We start from the raw sequence: 20,892 nt of genomic DNA on the forward strand, positions 1-20,892 counted from the left end.
GTGACACTTTGCTGCACACGAGAGAAATGGGTACGCTCGAGCCGTAGGCTAGTGTTAAAAGGTTCTCGAGTGCAGCAAAGGCAGTTTGCACTCGCGTTACACATTATATTTTTCCTACAGTTACTATAAAGCATATAAATATTTAGTCTTTCAAACACTGTACAACACGTTTTTATGTAAGGTTAAATCCAAACATTTAACGAAACGGGAAACGCTGCACCAGCCGATCGTAGTCGTTATATCTTCAAGTGTTGCCAACTTACTTTCAAGCGTATTACGTGCCTAATAAAAGCACGCTGTTTTGTGTTTTTTGGTTGGAATACTGGTGTGCGGGGAAAAAAACTGTGCGGAAAAAGTAAGTAGATGCAGCAAATAGCAACTGTCTATGCTATAATCAGAGCATGGAAGGCCACTTTGTCAGGTGACTGTTAATAGGGAAAAGATTTTATATAAAACTAATAAACTTCAACATGGGCACAATTTCTTGCTGTACAGACGTCATGCAAAGATCTAAATCCAGCCCACACATTGTGCAATATGTTTCTTGTTACAGTGGACATTATATGATTCTATCTCTTATGAGGTCTAATCTCGAATTTTTGAGAATAAACAATGTTTTGACATATCCTAAAAGAAAACATAAAGTCAGGTTGTGCTTCATGGAAGCCATGCTTAGGGCCACATCTGACAATCCACCTGTTTGGAAACTTAACATTTAAGGTGGCGGGGCTTCATCCTGCTGAAAATGGATGTTTGCATTTTCGAATCCATCAAGTTGAGGAAACTATGGCGAGAGAGGGATTTCTTTGTACTTCTAACAGAGTCTTATGTTTTCAACTGACTGGTTTGAGACTGGAGGTCTACCAGGCCTACTTTGCTTTTTCACTGACCCAGTGTTTATGAACTGCTTACTCCAATGACGAATTTTATTTGCATGATGTGGAGCTTTTGTCTAAATGTCCGTTGTACCTGAGTCACCAACTTCAGTTCGCTTAATAACATTACACATTTAGCCTTTTCTTCATCGGAAATCATGTTTGTATAGGAATCACAACTTGAAGTTTATTTAAGAGAATAAGTAGGTTGCAGATTAGCACAACAGTTGTTTTAATTCATGTTAACAAATTGTTTGAGATACCGGATGCAGGGGTACCAATACAAATATTTAGTTAAGTTGTACAGACAGTTAAGCCCGCACTTTTATTTTATGTCACCCCTGTATTAACACTGAGAAACCAAATCCCTATTTTAAGTCCATTGATCAAATACAAAGAAGTATTTTAATGTTACAGAAAGTCCCCTAAAAGGCTGAATTCGTAAAACTGACTCTCCACAGAATGCATAAACGTAATTTAAATTACTGATGTCAAGCTCCTTTCTTGTGTCTGCGGAGAATTTATTTTGGTCTCTAATCAAGTTACATTTAATGAGTGTTGAAATATCTCCCAGGCATAACGCACATTTTAAGAGTAAAAAAGTGACCTGCATTATCAAGCCTTTTACTTATCTAGCTACTGATGTCAGTATATATAATTTATACAGACATGTTTATTTCCACAAACTACACATTATATAGGATTTCTATGCAACTAAAAATCCCCCCTGAAAATCTCTTGCCCTTCAAACAGGTAAAGTGCATAGTTCGTTTCTATCGACAACAATGTCAACCACAAACCATGATTAAATTTTATAAACGTACATGGAAGATTCCGAGTAAATTATCTGACAAAATTTATAAGACTAAGCTTTTTAAAAAAAAAACAGTCTGGGCTCCTAGATAAGATAAGATAAGATAAGATACATAAGATGCAGATAAGATAACATCCTAGATAAGATGCATCGTACCCCAGTATACTTATATTTTGACAGGTAGTTTCTTTATACAGATAAATTTCAACATATTTGGTTAAATTTAAATTATTTATCTACCTGACTAGGACTTATCTCTTTTGCAATTTTGAATAATGACTGTTTGTTCTATATATATGCAAATTAGTTCAGCTGTGTTCATAGAATACACAGCGGAGATCGTATCCATAACAAGATTCTATCTCATGGCAAAGATACTGTTGGTTGGTTTAATAGTTTTAATTTAATTTAGATTTTTGATTTACTTTGCTCGGTGTATAGGACTTCGTGCTCTAAATATCTATGCATATGATTCCAAAATAAAGTAAGAAATATAGTCAAATATCACCTATAATAACCGGCCTTAAACAGCATTGTATTGTGGTACTATACAAATTTAGGTTATATTACAAACTTTTGATTTGTATCAAGGCAACAATTTTTCTAGTTCAGACCATTTGCTAGTAAGATCTTTGGTTAAACAGAGCCTGGAAAATCCCCAACTTCCCATTATTGCTGTTATCAGTAATCTCTGTTAATTTTTATCGTTTAAGGACGCCATTTTATTGTTAGTGGTGATATTTTTATTTTTATTTATGTCAGTTGTTTAATTTCACCAAGACCTGTAAAATTATATGAAATTTGACTATAGTTCACGTTTAATATTTTTGTGCTACCTCCTATCCCGACTAGGTACCTTTTTAAGGGTTTTTTAATTAACCATCATTATTGTAGCCCCTCATATCTAAGAAGGTGGATGCAAAATTATTTCAAATACCTATGTTAATAGTTACAATTTAAGGGGGTCAAGTTACTTTTCAGCCACCCTGTATGCAATAACTGTTGTTCAGAACAGAACCAACAGATAGGATTAACAACTAAATTATTTTGTTTAAAACTATTGTGGCCTGCATCGTCAATAACGCTGATAACCTAAAATTAATTGGATCAATTAATTACTATCCATAAGTTTTATGAAGTTAACCATCGTATTTAGTTGTTGTTAATAATGAGAAATTCTAATTTACTTTTCTACAGCAGCATTTTTTCCGCATTAAAATTTCACCCTAAACATTTTGTTTATCATACAAGAGTGCGAAGTTTGTTCCGATTTGACTCCCACCAAAGTTTAGCTCTACCATTAGCAAACTGCGTATATTTTCATTTATCACGGCTCTGTTGGTTAGACCTCAAAACTACCTTCTGAACCTTCCAACCTTCTAATGATTCTCCCTGACTTGCGGAAACATCTGTTAAATATAATATAAAAATAAAATGTTTGTTTAAGCCTGCCTTTATTAGAAAAAGAACAGCTGTAATGAAATTATTAAAATAACATCACAACAATTTAATGGTGTAAAATAAAAACTATTAGAGGAATGTGTTTGAGAATCTTGTTGTTAGTTTTGTGAATAATAATTTTGTTTAGTTGTAAAAAGTGAGTATTTATTTAAACATAAAAAGTAAGAAAACTTTTCAGGTTATGGGCCCAGGGCTGCTCATGCCATAAAACTAAAAATTAACAATCAGGGCTGCTCATGCCATAAAACTAAGAAATAACAATCAGGACTGCTAATGCCATAAAATAAAACCAAGTAAGAACAGGGCTATTTGCCATCAAACTAAAACTAGAAGAACAAAGTTTGAAGTTGTCTCTTAACGTGAGTATATCAACATTTATTGATAATGACTAATGAAAATGATTATAACACTATTCAAAGACTTAAAAACGAGGAAACATTTGCTATGTGGGAATTTGAGATTAGTGTGTTGTTCAAAGCACGAGAACTGATAGATGTAGTTGACGGAACTGAAACCTTAGATAAACAAGGTGATGATGCATCAAAAATAAAAAAGTGGAAGGTAAAGGATGCCAAGGCTCAACATTATATATTGCTAACAATTGATAACCAAATTAAACCTCATATTTTAACTTGTAAAAACGCCCATGAAATGTTTCAAACAATAAAAAGACTTTTTCAAAAAGATACTGAAACCCAAAAGTGTGCATTACTTCAGGACTTTTACAACTTCAAGTACAATAGAGAAAATGATATGATGAGTAACCTTTGCCTAATACAGAACCTAACTTATAAACTAAACCAACTCGACCAGAAAATAGATGACACAATGGTGATAACGAAGATCCTGACGATACTACCAGAAAGCTTCAGACATTTCAACAGTGCCTGGGACTCGACATCAGCTACGGAAAGGACACTCGAAAATCTGAAAGCTCGACTCGTTCAAGAGGAAAGTAAGATGAAATCTATGGACAGCAGTAGTGGTAATGAAAGCACAGTTTTTAAGGCTAGCTCTACTCAATATGAACAAGGTACGACTAAATTTAATAAGCCTAATAATGTAAAATGTTTCACTTGTCAAAAGATAGGTCACATTCAAAAGAATTGTCCTAGTAAAAAGTTTTGCTCTTTTTGTAATAAGAATAACCATTATGAGTCTAACTGTTATCTTAAAAATAAAGTTAAGGAAAATAGGCCAATGATGTGTACTATTTGTAAGAAAAGTAACCATGATACTAAGAATTGTTTTTTTAGAGATAAGTCTAGTAAAAATAACAATAACAAAGATCCTAAAAACACCCATAAAACTGTTTTTCTGACCAAGGTTAAGGAGGAACAGGTAGGCCTAATCCTTGAAACAAGTATGCCTAAGCATATAAATGAAGTAAAAGAAGTTAACAAGGCTTTTGTTGTTGACAGTGGTTGCACCCCAAACCGGTGGGGCACACGGGAGGGACTAAGGCTAACATATCTTGTAGTGTCAGCGTTCGCCGCTAGAACAGCTAAGTTGATTTTTTTTAATTTTTAGTTATAAAATTAACTTTTTAATTATAAAATATTGTTTTAAAATTATAAAATAAATTTTTAATTTTTAAAATAAAACTGTCATAACATAACCTAACCAACCAGACTTGCTTATAATATAAAAACTGTGTAAGATAAAAATCTAATTAATGATTACTTATAATTTTTAATTAATTATAAAATTGATTTTAAAATTTAGTATTATAAAATTAAACTGTCATAACCTAACCTAACCAACGAAACTTGCTGATATGAAAAAATTGTTGACAAAAAGTTAGTGCTACCAGCCGGATTCGAACCCGGGACCTCCTGAACACCTAATCGAATCGCTACTAACTATGCCACGAACGCCGCTGACAGTAAATTGTTTCGTTACGGTAATCGTGTTGCCTCAAGAGTAGACGTTAGCCACTAGAGAGATATGACGTCACTACACCTTTAGCCTTAGTCCCTTCTGTGTGCCCATTCCCACCCCAAACCATATGACCAACTGCAGTAATATTTTAAGTAACTTAAAAGAGTTCAAACAGGAAATATCAGTCGCTAAGAAAAACCAGTCAATGTTTTCTCTAGGTATTGGTAGCATTGAAACGGACAAGTGTATTTTAAATAATGTCTCTTACGTACCAGAACTTAGTAATAATTTAATGTCTGTAAATGCCATTACGGAAAAAGGTGGTACAGTTGTCTTCACTCAAAATAAAGTAGAAGTAATTAAAAACGATGAAATGATACTTGAAGGTAATAAAAATAGTCAGGGATTGTATATAGTCAATTTAAGAAGCAGCATTTGTAGTGAGAATGGTCTCTCTAATGGTGGTGCCAGCAATGTCACAGTTCAGTCGGGTGAGGTGGTAAATAACAGCAGTCAACAAGAAGACAACGGTGAAAATCAAGAAAATTCTAGTGAATTAATGAAAATATGGCATAAAAAGTTAGGACACCTAAATAATGAGAGCATGAAGAAATTAACTAAACCTAAAACCAATGATCGACAAGACGTTAAAAAAGAAGCTGTACTAGATGAAAGTGAAGAACTAGAAGAAGAAGACACTATACCTGAACACGAAGAAGAACATGAACAGGAACCAGAAGACCTATATCAAGACGAAAATGGACATACTGATGAAGAAGAACCTGGAATAAGAAACGAAAGATATAATCTTCGACAAAGAAACAACATAAAAAGACCCGTAAGATATGAAGACTATGATCTTAACGCACTTTTGACATACAATGAATGTATCAATGGAGATGAAAAAGAAAAATGGAAAATTGCAATAAATAATGAAAAAGAATCTCTGAAGAAAAATGAAACTTGGGAAATTGTTGACAGAAAAGAAACTTTAGGAAAGCAAATTTTAACAACTCAATGGATTTTCAAAGTCAAAGATGATGGAACCTATAAGGCGAGACTTGTTGTTAAAGGATGTCAGCAAAAAGGGAAAATAGATTTCAAAGATACATTTAGTCCTGTAGTGGAGAGTACTTCACTAAGATTACTTATTGCTATAGCAGCACAAGAAGACATGCATATACAAACATTTGACATAAAAACAGCATTTCTATATGGTCTAATGGAAGAAGACGTGTATATGTTGATACCAGAAGGTTTTGAAGAACAAGGTCAAGTCTGTAAACTAAATAAATCATTGTATGGTTTAAAACAGGCGCCATGTTTGTGGAACAAGAAATTTACTTCATTTCTTAAAAGTCAAGGATTGACACAACTGAAGTCAGATCAGTGTATTTTTAAGAATCTCGATAACGATCTCTACTTAGCTATCCATGTAGATGATGGTATTTTGATTGGTAAAAATGAAGGAAAAATTGCAAACCTACTAAAGCAACTTGAAGATGAATTTGAGATGACGATCAGTCCAAATCCAACAGTTTATATAGGGATGGAGATCAAACGTAACAGGGACGGAATTTTAATCAGTCAAGAAAAGTATGCAAAACAAATTCTTGAAAGATTCAATATGAAGAACTGCAAAGAAGTAAAGACACCAATTAACCTGAAAGATGCAACTGAAACTCTTCATGAAAATACTACTAAAGGAGCTTTTCCTTACAGAGGAGCAGTAGGAAGTCTGCTTTACCTCACTAACAAAACCAGACCTGATATGAGTTTTTCAGTCAGTTATGAAAGTAGACACTTGTAAAATCCTGACAAAAATGATATCCAAAATGTAAAGAGAACCCTTAGATATCTAAAAGGAACACAAACCCATGGAATAAAATTATCTTCAATTAAACGTGACAAAATTGAGCTGAATGCTTATTGTGATTCTGGTTTTGCAGGAGACACTCAAGACAGAAAAAGTACAAGTGGTTATGTAATAATGTTCGCAGGTGGACCTGTGACTTGGAGCTCAAGAAAACAGCCCATTGTAGCACTTTCAACAGCTGAAGCAGAATATATTTCCGCTGCTGAATGCTGCAAGGAACTCAAATATTTGAAAACTCTAATTAGTGAACTTACTAACAAGCCAGTGAAAATAACACTCAACATAGACAATCAAAGCGCAATGAAAATGATTCAATCCGGCCAAATGAACCGCAGAAGCAAACACATTGATGTACGCTATTACTTCATAAGTGAACAATTTCATGAAGGCCTGTTTGCACTCCAATACTGTAGGTCTGATGAACAGTTAGGTGACATTTTCACAAAATCTCTTACTTACCCTAAATTTCAAAAGTTCAAAGAAATCCTCATTAAAAGCTTTGCCTAATTTTGAGTTGAAACTTAGAAATAAGATGATGAGGTAAACAATGTACTGTACATATAATGTAAATATTATTCATTAAATTAAATGGACAATAAATAGACAATCTAATAAAAACAGTGTGTTTTCAAATGTTAAAACTGTTTTTCAACTTTGTAAAACACAAACAATATTATTAACTAAGCTAGCAGTATGGGTTTACAAGAATCTAGCGTTGAGAAATATATAAAACATTTTATTCTTAAGGGGGAGTGTTAAATATAATATAAAAATAAAATGTTTGTTTAAGCCTGCCTTTATTAGAAAAAGAACAGCTGTAATGAAATTATTAAAATAACATCACAACAATTTAATGGTGTAAAATAAAAACTATTAGTGGAATGTGTTTGAGAATCTTGTTGTTAGTTTTGTGAATAATAATTTTGTTTAGTTGTAAAAAGTGAGTATTTATTTAAACATAAAAAGTAAGAAAACTTTTCAACATCATCATGTGTCATGTTCTGAAGACTCTTGTTTTCTCGTGTTCTTTTTGCTCTTCGAGAACCAAGCAATGTGTGCATCAGGGGTATTTAACTTCTCACCCTTCTCCAAGTAAGGAATTCAACAAGATCATTTCAACATCACATAACCAATTCAATAAATAAAGTAATTCGTTTAAAACATTGATTCTAAAGAATGACTCTCCAGGAATGGAATGAACGATTTAATAGGAATTTTATTGACGATATTTACCTAGGGAACTTTATAAGAATAAAAAAAATAAAAACAAGAAGGTATATGTCATTCACAGAACTAATTGTCCCTTTTTAATTTCTTTAAAAACATTTTTTAACACTAAGTTTATTTTTAAAACCATTTTTTAAGAACACAAGAAATTACAATATTTAGGAAAATATTAACTCTACTTATTTAAATTGAGGAAATATTAACAGTACAAACTTTTGTAACTTTGTTAACTCAGTCATAGTTGCTGAGTTGCACGACATGAAAGTTTCACAATTCTGTACCAGAAGTGTTGCCTCCTTGAGATCATACCACTTTAATAACTTAAGGCATTTGTAATTATTTAGTAGATTATTACCAAAGCATTTCTTTTTGCTGAAGTAGTGCTATTTTCACCTAAAACAGTTATAATGAAATGCGTTTGAGGGTTGCAGTGTTAAGACTTAGATTAGGTTAGGGGAAGTGAAGAAGGACAGAAATGGTTTGCAATTTTATTTTAAAGTTTATTCTTTCATTTAAGTCATGTGGCTAGCAAATTTTGCAAAAGTGCATGACACGTCAACACAGTTCTGCCAAATTCTCTTAGATGTTTAAAATATAAAAATGTACAAAGTACAACGTTACAAAAACCCAAGATTATGAATAGTTAGGATATTTGCATTGAATGGTTAATTTATCATTCAAATTATAAACGAAATTTAAGAGCTCTCATTTCATACGATACACTAAGATAGGTAATCTTCTCAAAACCAATATACGAATTCCATTACCAAAATAACAGAAGGATACGCTGCCGTATATATTGCAAATACATATTGCAAATATAGAAAAAATAAAAAAAAATATTTTAAACATTGAGTACAAGTGGTGTAAGAAAATAAAATGTAATTCAAAAGTATACTTAAAATTATGAAAGTGCATACTTTTAAAAGCTCCAACCCCTAAAAGTCATATTAAATAAAAAGCTTCAAAAACTAAAAGCCATATTTAATAAATAGCTTCAAACACTAAAAGCTGTATTAAATTAAAAGCTATAAACGGAACACATGTCAATAGTGGTAAACGAAAACCGAAGGGAGATATCAGTTTAGATGTTTGAAAACTTTTGATGTCATATGCCAATCTGAAACACCTTTATTTGACACCTGCTATCTATAAAATCAACTTGGGATTCATATTGTGTAGCAATTAAACATTTAAAATTACCGTTACCTTATTCAAATATTTTTAACAAAACAGAAAAGGTGTTGCTGATCTTTAAAACAAGCATAATATGATAATATAAAAATTTTACTGATAACATGTCTAGCAAAACAACATAAAATAAATTATACGTAATGTTAAAAGTAGATAATAAAATAATTGTAATCGAGCTAATAATTGCTTTTAACTATTATTTATGAGATATTAAACAGCATAATTAATTAGTGAAATTTAGATGATCAATTTACACAGTACAGCATTTCACAGTAAGCAATTAGCCATATTGAGGATATGTGAACAACGATTAAAGAACTAATTTTCATTTGATTGGAAATGAATTTCTGGAATTAACATCCAATTATTTTAAGTTAAGTTAATAAGAGCGTTTTGTCAAATAATTATGTGATCGATCAATTTGTAAATCAAAAACAGACACTTTCTGGTAAAATAATTGTTTATATTAGTCAACGTTCGTTGATGAACACTGTTTCTGGAAAAATGATAATTAATTTTATTCAACGTTCATAAAAGTCCTGCAAACTTTAACAATGAAAGGAAGTAATGTTGAAATTCATGTAATAGGGTAATAAAGCCAGCCATCATATGGGCTAACATTATTCATCCTTTACCTGAGCTATTGCTATAGAAATATACACTATGTACAGTGTACACGGCCACCTTTCTCCAGGCCGTGGCGTTCGAAGTGGCAACACTGTCAGTAGTGCTGTTCAACAATATGAATAACATGCTATTAGACAAGAGGGTGTCATCTGTCTGCCAAATAAGCCTATGGGACGTCTTGCGCTAAGCACTGCTGTACTTGCGACGTTGCCAATTCTACCAGTCCGCGGACTGGAGTTAAAGGTGGCCGTGCTATGTATGATAATGTTGTGTATTTTAAATTTAAAATGCTCCAAATAGTAAAAAAATCTAAAAAAAAACATGTCAAACTAACCACCAAACCAAATTTTTATTTATTTCTACAGACTGTTTTAGTACTCCAGTGTTTAACTATGTATGTTTAAGGCGGTGGTAATACTTCTGGTTAGGATTATGGTTATGCATGATGGTTAGGGTTGAGCAGACCTAATGGGTGCTTTGTTAAAACATAATTAATTGTTGTTTCAACGTAAAATACCACAATTTTATATTACATGAACCTAGAAAAATAAACAATTTTAGAATAAATCATCTGTTCGCTGGGGAGGTGACACTTCTGGTTCGGACTTGTTAAACTTTCATGTCGTGAAACAGTTACTGCGTTAACAAAGGTACAAAATTTGATACCTTCGAGATGTACGAAAATTTTAATACGTTACGTTAAATGATACCATTGATACTCAAACCAGTAATTTATTATTGTTTATAATACATTATTGAATTTTAAATAATGTTTAGTAGTTTAGTTTCTTGCCATTAAACTAATGCATTCTAATTAAAGAATGTTTATGAGTCCGTTAATTAATATATCCATTACCCTGAATTCAAATTAAGTATCTAAATTAGGAAGCATGAAGTTCCCTCGGGTAAATTAAGGAAATTAAATTCACTTTGACTCGTTCATTCTAGATGTGACACTGTTCAGATCATATACTGTAGTTACTTCTTTCAAATGAGCTTTGAATGACACAAAGCGCCAATTACTTGATTAAGTATTACAGTTTGTTTATATACTAGCGGAAAGTATTACGCTTAAAAATTAATTACACAAATAATTACAAAAAATAATTGTTGCAGTACAAATGTTGCTCTAAATTTAGGTATGATATGAATATTGTGGACTGATATTAATAAATAATTGAACCATCAACTGCACTTAGGTAAACCAATGGAATATTTTTTTATCGGCCTAATTAATTGTTGGTTAGAAACACCTTGTTAATGGTATGGGTCAACTAAACTGTGCCGGTATGTATTCTGGTCAATTAATAAAGCAGTATAAAGTTATGTTGAGTGTTTTATGGGATGTTTATTTAAATATGTTAATTAATTGAGTCTGATTTATTTTTAATTAGTTGGTTTTAAATTACGAGTGTAAGGACGAGTTCCACTCCCTAATAGGAAATTATCTGCGCCTTTGTAAATCGAATTCAATATTTCATTTTTGTAAAGGTTACATTATAGGTGATTACTTCAAAATTTAAATTTTATAGATTGGGGATTAAAACTACACTCTGTTTAAGTTAACTAAGAGCGTACCACAAGCTAGAGTCATTTACAACACTTAACTTATTTCCCAATGCTACGGTTTTATAGATTAAAGGCCTCATACATATGCAGTGTACAGATAAAGCGAGCCTTTAATATAATTTAAATTAAACTAACCAACAGTATCTTTGCCAAGAGATTGGATCTTGTTACGTATAAGCTCTCCGTTGTGTATTCTATGCACACAGCTTACCTAATTTGCATATATATTGAACAAAAACTCATTATACAAAAGATAAAGTTCTATTATGAGGTGGATAATACACATAATTTTTTGATTCGCAAAGCATAGCCAATGTAAATGATTATTTATGTAAAATAAGGCATTGTTTTTATTAAAAAAATAAAACAATGTTGTACAATATAGATCTTCAAATGTCCTTTCTAAAATAAGATAATATTTAGCGGGTTGAATTATACTAAGCAAATAAGTTAACAAAAACGGAATCTCCTCGTTTAAAGCCAGGCAGACCAGCCTTAAACCAGGCTTCGCTTAAGCAGATACATATGGATGCTAAGCCTAGAGTATGTTTATCCACGACGACAACCCGCCACTTCGGTGTTTCGGCCAGAGGTGACAACGACGACCCTCTACCACACATTTATCTGAGGGGGCGGGTTGTCGTGCACACTCCCGTCTAGGCAGTACCTCGACAAATTTCTACCACGACAACCCACCACCACTAGATTTAAAATGGGTTGTGGGTCCGGAAGCTCCACGTACCTTTACCATCTACCCGCCGGCCGCCACCATGCAATCCAACCACAAGGTGGCTCTCTAAGTAGCAAAGCATCTTGGGAGATGTATTTTGTGTAATCACGGGTGTAGCCTGGACTATATTTATTTAGACTCTATGTGGGTCACACGAGAGAGGTCACTCAATTCTAATCCTACAGTGGCTGCAGCTTAGATGGATTTAGAAATACGTGGAATTGATTCAATTCGATGAATTTGACCCTTAATTGTTTTTTACGATCCAATCAGCAAACATACGTAGGAGGCTAGGAGACTAGCTAATGAATAATTCCGCTTTTTAAATAATAATAACTGTACGACCAGAGTGCACGCCAATTCAGGTTCAGATTTTCGGCGTGTGGTTAATCTGAGTCAGATATTTTGTTGGGGGCTATAATGGAAGCAGGATAAATACGCCGTCAGTACTGACTCGGTTAGCAAAGAAGCAAGTCATCATTGTTATGGAATTGTCGGATGAGGAATTGACGTGTACAATATTATAACGTCTGAAACTGTTGTGAAGTTACAGCCACTGAAAAATGGTGTTCATGATATTATATATATTTTCCCATAGTTAGAAATGATGGCCTTCTTTCTGTATTGCGTTGAATGGAGCCCGAAACCACCAAAACTTATTATTAAAATTGGACATCATATTGTAAGAAACTTGTGTAACCTCTAAACAAACAAAACAATTTTCCTGAGGAGCGCTTTAGAGGTAACCCCAAAAGTAAGGATTAAAAAATTTAATATTTTACTATAAAAAAAATTATTTAATAAAATAGTATGCACATACGAGCAAAATATGAATCTGAAACCAGAATGAAGAATTCATTCCGGTAAGCAGGTGCCTTACGATGCGCGCGGCCTCGGAAACCGGCATCCACTATATGGCCACTTCCATTTGAATGCAAGTGCCATATCTGCCACCGAAAATCTGAATCTGAATCTGAATCGGCGTGCACTCCAGGCCATCTGGTGGAACTGATTTTACTGGATTTTACAGATAAAATATTTCTATAAAGGTCGTACAATGCACCATCATTGATGGATATAGTCAATGGTGCCATCTAACTGTAAAGATATCACACACGACCAGGCAATTGCAGGTTGAGGTTGGGCTATACTGATTGATTATTAACAGCAGTAATGTGGAGATAGTAGAAATGGACGACGGGACTTTGAATATCATAAATATGCATGATAAGTAGGTTTTTTGGGGTGTCTGCTTTGATAACTGCAATGGCTTTATAACGTCACGTAGGATTGATAATACTATTTATTTATTCATTCATTAACGGGTTATAACCAATACTAATAATCAATAAACATACTCTTAGGTAACAATAACCTAGCCAGTAAGTACAATAAAACATATAGTGTGTGTAACAGTAATAAATGTGCTCTTTGATAACAATGACCTAGCCAATAAATACCACATAAATTATTCATACAAATAGACAACAATTACAATCCGGTAAATAGAACAGCTACACAAATTTCTGACTGTCCGATTTGCAGGGATTCAATGCAGGAAGCCTCTCTTCTTTTTTGAAGGAGTTGGTCGAGACAATAAAGAAATTCAGCCGAGGAGCACAAATGTTGCAAAGTCTTAGAAGTCTTGAAGTGCCTTGGTGATAAGCGTAGTAAAAGGGCTCGTATCTTCTCAGGAAGATGGTCTCGGAACGTGTTCCTCTAGGGATTGTGAAGTGTAGATGCCGGACAAGATAGCAGGGCAGTCCAGGAGACCATTCACCAGCTTGTAGAGTAAAAAGAGATCAGATTAATTCTTCTTAACTGGAGTATGGTTTGAGACCAAAAAACAGGGCCGGTTCTAGGAATTTTTCAGAGTTAAGCGAACACCCGAATCAGCGCCACTTAGAATTCCCCCCCCCCAAACCATGAACATAACTTAACCGTATTTGTGAATTTTTTCCCAATAATTTTGGGAAGAATTTTTCAATAAGTTTAGGTTAGAAGAATACTTGCAATAAAAGGCTGTTTATTATTCGCAGAAATTTAACATTTTTACAATTTTACTCATCATACAAACTTTAGCAAAACCAAGGCCACACAAAAAAAACAGGCTTTAATGCTCATCAAGCATGACGTCACGATAGAAGACGGCAATGACGTAATGTTTGCCGTTTGTGATCAGCTGCTTGTGTTAATCTTTCCTTGGAAAATAAATAAATAAATACCTAAATCATTGCCGTCTTCTATCGTGACTTCTTTGGGCTGAATGGGGTCGCCACCAGATGATTTAAACAAAAATCTACTCATTGATTTGGCTTCTTTTTTGTATCTTCCTCTTCCAAATTCGCCTTACGCTTTCTATAATAAGTGCCAGACGGTTTCTTTTTTTCTGCCATTGTTTTCTTAGTATCGGCTCGCAAGATGTTTTACTCATTCATTCAGTTTATACTTTCTTCTTATTTAATGCGCTAATTATAAATTAAACTTAAACCACTCGTAATCATATACTTATCAACAATCATGAATCATCAAAACAATGCCAATACGATACCGATACGGTATACGTATATAACTTTAAAAGAGTGCAATACTAACGTAATGCTCTGCTCTAGGATCAGAGCCAGAGGCAGAAGGGAGGGAAGGGAAGTTTCATGTTGTGTCAAGTGGCGGTGGGGCACACGGGAGGGACGATGGCTTAACATAGTGTCAGCCAGCGTTCGCCGCTAGAACCGCTAAGTCGAAAAATTTAAATTAATTTTATAATTTTTAGTAATAAAATTAACTTTTTAATTATAAAATTAAACTGTCAGAACCTAACCTAACCAACCAAACTTGCTGATAATATAAAAAAGATATAAGATAAAAATCAAATAAAGTAAAATCTTTGAAAAAAAGTCAGCCTCTCGACGGGTCTTGAAACTCGAGACCTCCTGATCACTAGTCCGATGCGCTATCAATTATGCCACGAACGCCACTGGAATCACATTGTCCCGTTACGGTATTCATGTCGCCTCAAGAGAAGACATTATAGCCACTAGAGATATGACGTCACCACACCTTTAGCCATCGACCCTCCCGTATGCCGTCACGTGTTTATATCCGTGACAAGTGGCGCTGCGCGCTTGCTTATCTCGAGCATGAGCGAGTCGTGAAATGAAACCCACTGGCGCCGCGCTGTACGCTGCTGACTGCCGAGCGTCAGCTCACTACAAATCGAAACTGCAAATGGCATTGAGTCATTCAGTTGTAGTGCTGTACAAATATACACATTTTTCAAGTGCTGTTGGTACAAACAGAATAAATGTCTTTATTGTGGTGCTTTGAATACTTGAACTCTGAGCAAAAATAAACAAAATTACGTTGTTCACGTAAAAAAAATTGTTCCGTTGGCGCCACGGCGCCACTTTTTCGTGGCGCCATATGCGGCCGCGTAGTTTGCGTATGGGTTAAACCGGCCCTGCCAAAAAAGCTCTTCAACCTCTCTGGTAATTATTCCGTATGTCTACAAACGTCACACGACTACATTGGGATAGGATGAAAAAGAAAACACTGCAAGTAAACATATAAAATTGACAACCTAATCCCAATGTAGCGACATACTGAATAATTACTACGTTGTTGTATTAATAGTCAAAGTTACTACTCTAAACAATAAAAAATAATATGTTAGTTGATATTTTAAGCTGGTATAATTTAGAAAAAATGGTGATAATGACGAAAAGAATTCATGGATAAAATATATAAAAATAGTATATTTTATTATACTAGATGTATAATAAAATGTGCAATACATAATCAATGACCTATTACTCATTAATTAAAATATAAAAGAACTTTTGACAAAGTGTAATTATTACTATGAATATTTCTAAATTATACAAGCTTAAAATATCAACTTGGGTATTAAAGCTCACGCAGCAAGAGACGGACAAATCAAAACTTTTGTATCGACTACAAAAGGGAGGGCATGCGCAGAATCGCTCCAGCGCTCTCCTGCGACAAATAACGGAAGCATCTATCCCAGAGTTCACTGCGAGTTCGAGAAGCAAGCGTTCGGTTCCGTCACTCTCTCTCTTCTGCAAATGGCGGCTAGGCTTGCGTCTAACGGTAATCAGTCTGGTTTAGAAAACAATAGTGATCAAGGTAAATTGGAAGATATCCAAATGAAGAGTGAACCGGTCGACATGGAAACGAATCAAGCTGATAGCGTAAAAGCGGGCGAATATGTGCGCGAACTACTTAAAGAAAAAATGGCTTTGGATCCGGCGCAGTACCCCAATGCAATGCGGCTTGTTGACCAAGGTAAGCTTAGTCACACCGGTCTTGCTATATTTTTGAATTTTACCTTCATTATTTGATAACATTAGTCATTAGTACTTGAGTATACACTATGGATGTAAGACCCTTAATTTGAGCATTACATAGGCCTATGCCTAGTGGTTGTAACATTTTTATATAATAAGTTAGTCAACGTGGTTTGACTTCGTTTTCATTTGACAATTCAAGGTTATAATATCTTCTTCTCCTTTGTTCGGGATGTAGATCTATAATGCTTTGCTGTTTTATAAGCAACGCCCATTAACTTAAGTGCGTCGATTAATCAACTCGCCTACCTTTAACTTAAGTTAGGTAACTTACATAATTCAGAAGTTAACTTACTTCTTAACTTGTTAAGCCTAAACTTACTTGCGATTATTTAGGCTAGCCTAGGCTATTTTAACTTTCAATGTTGTGGCATAATAACCGGTCAAAATAGGCTACGTACGTGTCCAAGTTTTTCTTTTTCCAATTAGCCTAAGTTACATACTAGGTAGGCCTACACTTCTAACTTAGGCTATACTAAACTTTTAACTTATTTTTACGCAGAGGATTAGTTTCGCGCTCGGTAAGTTAACTGGACGTGGATTAACTTAGGCGTCCGATAGTTACTGTCATAACCTAACCTAACCAACCAAACTTGCTTAGTGAAAAAATTGAATGAAGGATAAATTCTGTTCTTAAAATATGAAATTATAAATGACAACAATTCTAACAAGAGATGTAAAATAAGTTTTAACTTAAAGAAGAAATTGCATTCAAAGCAAAATCTTTGACAAAAAGTTACAGTTATCGATGGGATATGAACCAGGGACCTCTTGCATATCAGCCGAGCACTCTATCCACTACACCACAAACACCGATGTCTGAACATCGTATCGTTGGATAATGGCGTTCCGGGCCCCCACAACCCGGTGACGCCACTGCTGGACGCCTAAACCGGACGCGTATCCTATGTGTTATTTTTAACTTATCGAAACCTTTTGTAACAAATAATGAAAAATACAGTAAGTTAGGTAGCTGGGTACAGTTTCTTAACTGGGCTAAATATGCTAAATAGGCCTATCGATTGAAACTATCGAATTGAAAATATTGATAAGACTATTAATCGATAGTTAGCCTAAACTAACCAAACTTGCTTGCTGATAGCTTAACCCTCCGAGTGTCCCTTGTTTTGGCCTTAATGTCTGCCTATTTTTTGCTCATTTGCAAGGTTTTAATTATTAAAACGGATCTGAGAAGCTTGAAAACAATGTTAATTATAGGCTACTGTTCTATGTACCATTTTGTTTGAAAAATCATGGGCTTCAATATTATACATAAAACATAAGGAACATTTGTTTCAAAAAAAATTTTTTGGTAAAAAAAAATATTTTGGAAAATTTTCAAAAAAAAAAGTTTGCGCTCAATGAAATTGTATAAATTATAGGCCTATAAATATTTGAAAATAGCCACTTTGTTCTAAATTTTATGAGGATTACAAATATATAATAATAAGGAAGTAGATTTGCAAATAAATAAGTTATGGGCAAAAAACAGATTTCAGTACATAGCGTTTAGCTAAGAATGCATAGCCTAACCATAGCTAGGAATCTGGCTGATAATTTACATCAATAAGTTATCACTACCTACTTCTTCAGGATCATCAACCAGCCCTTCAAAATCACTTAAATCTTCTTATAATGCACCACGTGTATCACTACTTTTGATTTTTAACACTAAAACAATGATAAACGTGATAAAACACATCAGTCATCGGTGCGAGGTTAACCAAGCTGTTTACAAATTCGCACATCAGCTGTCTGCTACAATATTTTTGGAACTAAAATGAAAAGCGCTTAGAGACAGACCTGTGGAGAAAGCTTCTGAATCTGACAAATAGGGTAAAACGATACCTAACTCGATCTATTTCAATCCGATTTTGTCAGTCATATAGAGCCTTCGCCGTAAACAGTGTTTGTGAGTCGATGCAGCGACACAAAACACTACACAAAATGTGTCGCTGCAGCGACAAATAACACTCGGAGGGTTAAGTTAAAGAAAAAATCAATTCACACGTTTTTGATCACACGCTAAGCTCAAGTTAAGTTACCCGAAATTGGAGAAAGCATACAAAATAACTTAGTCACGTGCTTACTGTCTCACCTAATATTGCTGGGATCTTGGGTTCCATCTTGCCTCTTTGTTTAGGTCCTATACAGTAGGTCTGGAATGAAAATAGGGGTATGGTACAAAGAGTAAAAATGTCAAAGGGAAATTAGAATTTTTATAGAATTTCACTCGAAGTTAAAAATTAATTTGTCATTTGCTTTGTATCCTTCTTATGGGCTTATAAATTAACTTATATTACTTAATATTTTTAATGGTAGGTATAGCGTTTACTAGCCTATACACAGAATTCGGTGTACTGGTATATTATTCGTTGTATAGTCAATGGCTATAGTAAGTTGTGTTATATGATGTTTTTTCTATTATAACATATGTCTTAGTAGCTTGAGAACTCCAGACTAGTCCAAGTGTTGCCTGGCTAATATTTGCATGATTTGTTAGAGGAAATATGCTCTCTAATTTCCCCATGGGAAAAATATTAAGCTTTAAGTAATTTAAATAAGTATTTTGATAAAATTACTTTAATCACCATACCACTACAAAATTACAAAAACCTAGGCACCACTTTAACGTTGTACGGTAAAACTTTTATGGCGTTAGGTAGGCTACAGTACGGTAACTTAGTTTTTGTTTTTTCAAAAGAACATACAGTTGAATCACAGAGTGTGCTGCTGTCAAAATTCAACTCGTTTATTTTTAGTTAAGTATCTACCTATATTTTAAATGTTACCCAGTTTTCTATTAGTTATCTTTTCAATTTGGCTTTGTAGGCCTACCAGCCAGAAATTAGTAGACCTAATTGATATCCAGTGTATCAATGACTAATTTTGTTGCATGTCTAAATTTGACGCAGGGTGTCCACATTCTGGAAAGTCAGGGATAGTCATGGAAAGTCATGGAAAAAAATTATAGTCATTGAAAGTCGTGGAAATCCCCAATGATGGATGGATTTCAGGGGACCTTTCAATGCTCTAGTCGGCCGTAACCGCGACTATTTTAGCATTTTCTCGAATTTTTCACAAATGTACGACAATTTCAATTTATACAGTTGTCTTAGTTTATGGGTTTTGAGTTTGTATTAGTTCATTGTACCTATTGTACTCCATTGTTGTCTGTTAATACATATTTCAATATTTTCTGTGAAATAACTTGTCTAGGCAGTATTATTCGGGTGTGTACGGTATATTATAATTTTTGAGTTAAGTTCGTGAGTCATGGAAATCAATGGTTAATGGTCATGGATAGTCATGGAAAGTCAGGGAAATTGATGACAAAATTTCTGTGGACACCCTGTGACGTCAAATTTTATTTTGGAAACCTACAAACAAACTAGCTGCAACATGCTAATTATGCGCTCTTTACTCGATAGTTGAAGCTGATTAGGATATTTAACAAGTTGTAATAACTGTAACTTAACATCCGTGAAACTAAATGGAATTTTCACAAACCCTTGCAGTGAGTAATACACAAATGCTCTAAGAGCACTGATGAGCATCGTTTGATAATGACACCAGGGATGATGCAGCTTGTCACGTAGACGTGACCTGGTCCTGCATGTTGATTAAGCTGCTTTCATGTCCATGATCATTTTCTCAACCTTAGCCTACCGCTAACCGTCTAAAGACCTTTAGATTCTGATTAAAAGCCGTAATAGACATATTTTATAGGCTGCAGGATGGAGGAAATTAAACATTTTAGCCCCACAATGTGCCAAGATATGAATCAATTATGGATTTTCAGCTACATGATGCTCATATTAAGTAAGATTGTCTGTTAAAAGTTTGTCTCAGGCAAAGTATATAAACAGCCATTCTACAGAATGACTCTAAGGCATCCTATAAATGACCTAAAATGAACCGGCAAATAATGAAATGGAGCTTATAAAAATGATGATATACTTTGCGCAGTCATTCTAAACAATGCCCTTTGGCACTGCAGGCTAAGTAAAAATATGCTGATGTAGGACTTTTTAGACTTTTGTAACCTTGTTTAGCATTAATTTTGGCTGGAGTCTAAAATATAATAACCAACCTAACCTAACTATATAGAAAAGTATTTTATTATTTTAAAATATTAGGCCTATATACTTTTGATTCTTTTTTTGGCTCTACCCAATCTAACCTTAATCAACCAACCTAGCAAGCATAGACAAAACACAATAAATTACTGTTAAGTGAATGGGTTTTTAAACAAATATCATTAATTTTTACTT

At 34.0% G+C, this 20,892-nt stretch overlaps 1 protein-coding gene across 2 annotated transcripts in view; it reads left to right on the forward strand.

The window, feature by feature from the left end:
* The first annotated feature begins 16,268 nt into the window (after positions 1-16,268).
* The window catches only part of LOC128995922 (KH domain-containing, RNA-binding, signal transduction-associated protein 2-like), a 100,396-nt gene continuing 95,772 nt past the window's right edge, over positions 16,269-20,892 (forward strand). For both annotated transcript variants that reach the window (XR_008490994.1, XM_054420973.1), the window contains exon 1: positions 16,269-16,556. Coding sequence is in view for 1 of the 2 variants with exons in the window: in XM_054420973.1 (XP_054276948.1) it covers positions 16,337-16,556 (220 nt within the window). In the remaining variant the exon portion in view is untranslated. The remainder of the gene's footprint in view (positions 16,557-20,892) is intronic.

This window comes from Macrosteles quadrilineatus, unplaced genomic scaffold (genome assembly GCF_028750875.1).
Source record: "Macrosteles quadrilineatus isolate MER2022 unplaced genomic scaffold, UCM_ALF_1.0 Scaffold_5__1_contigs__length_97177068, whole genome shotgun sequence".
Lineage (NCBI taxonomy): Eukaryota > Metazoa > Arthropoda > Insecta > Hemiptera > Cicadellidae > Macrosteles > Macrosteles quadrilineatus.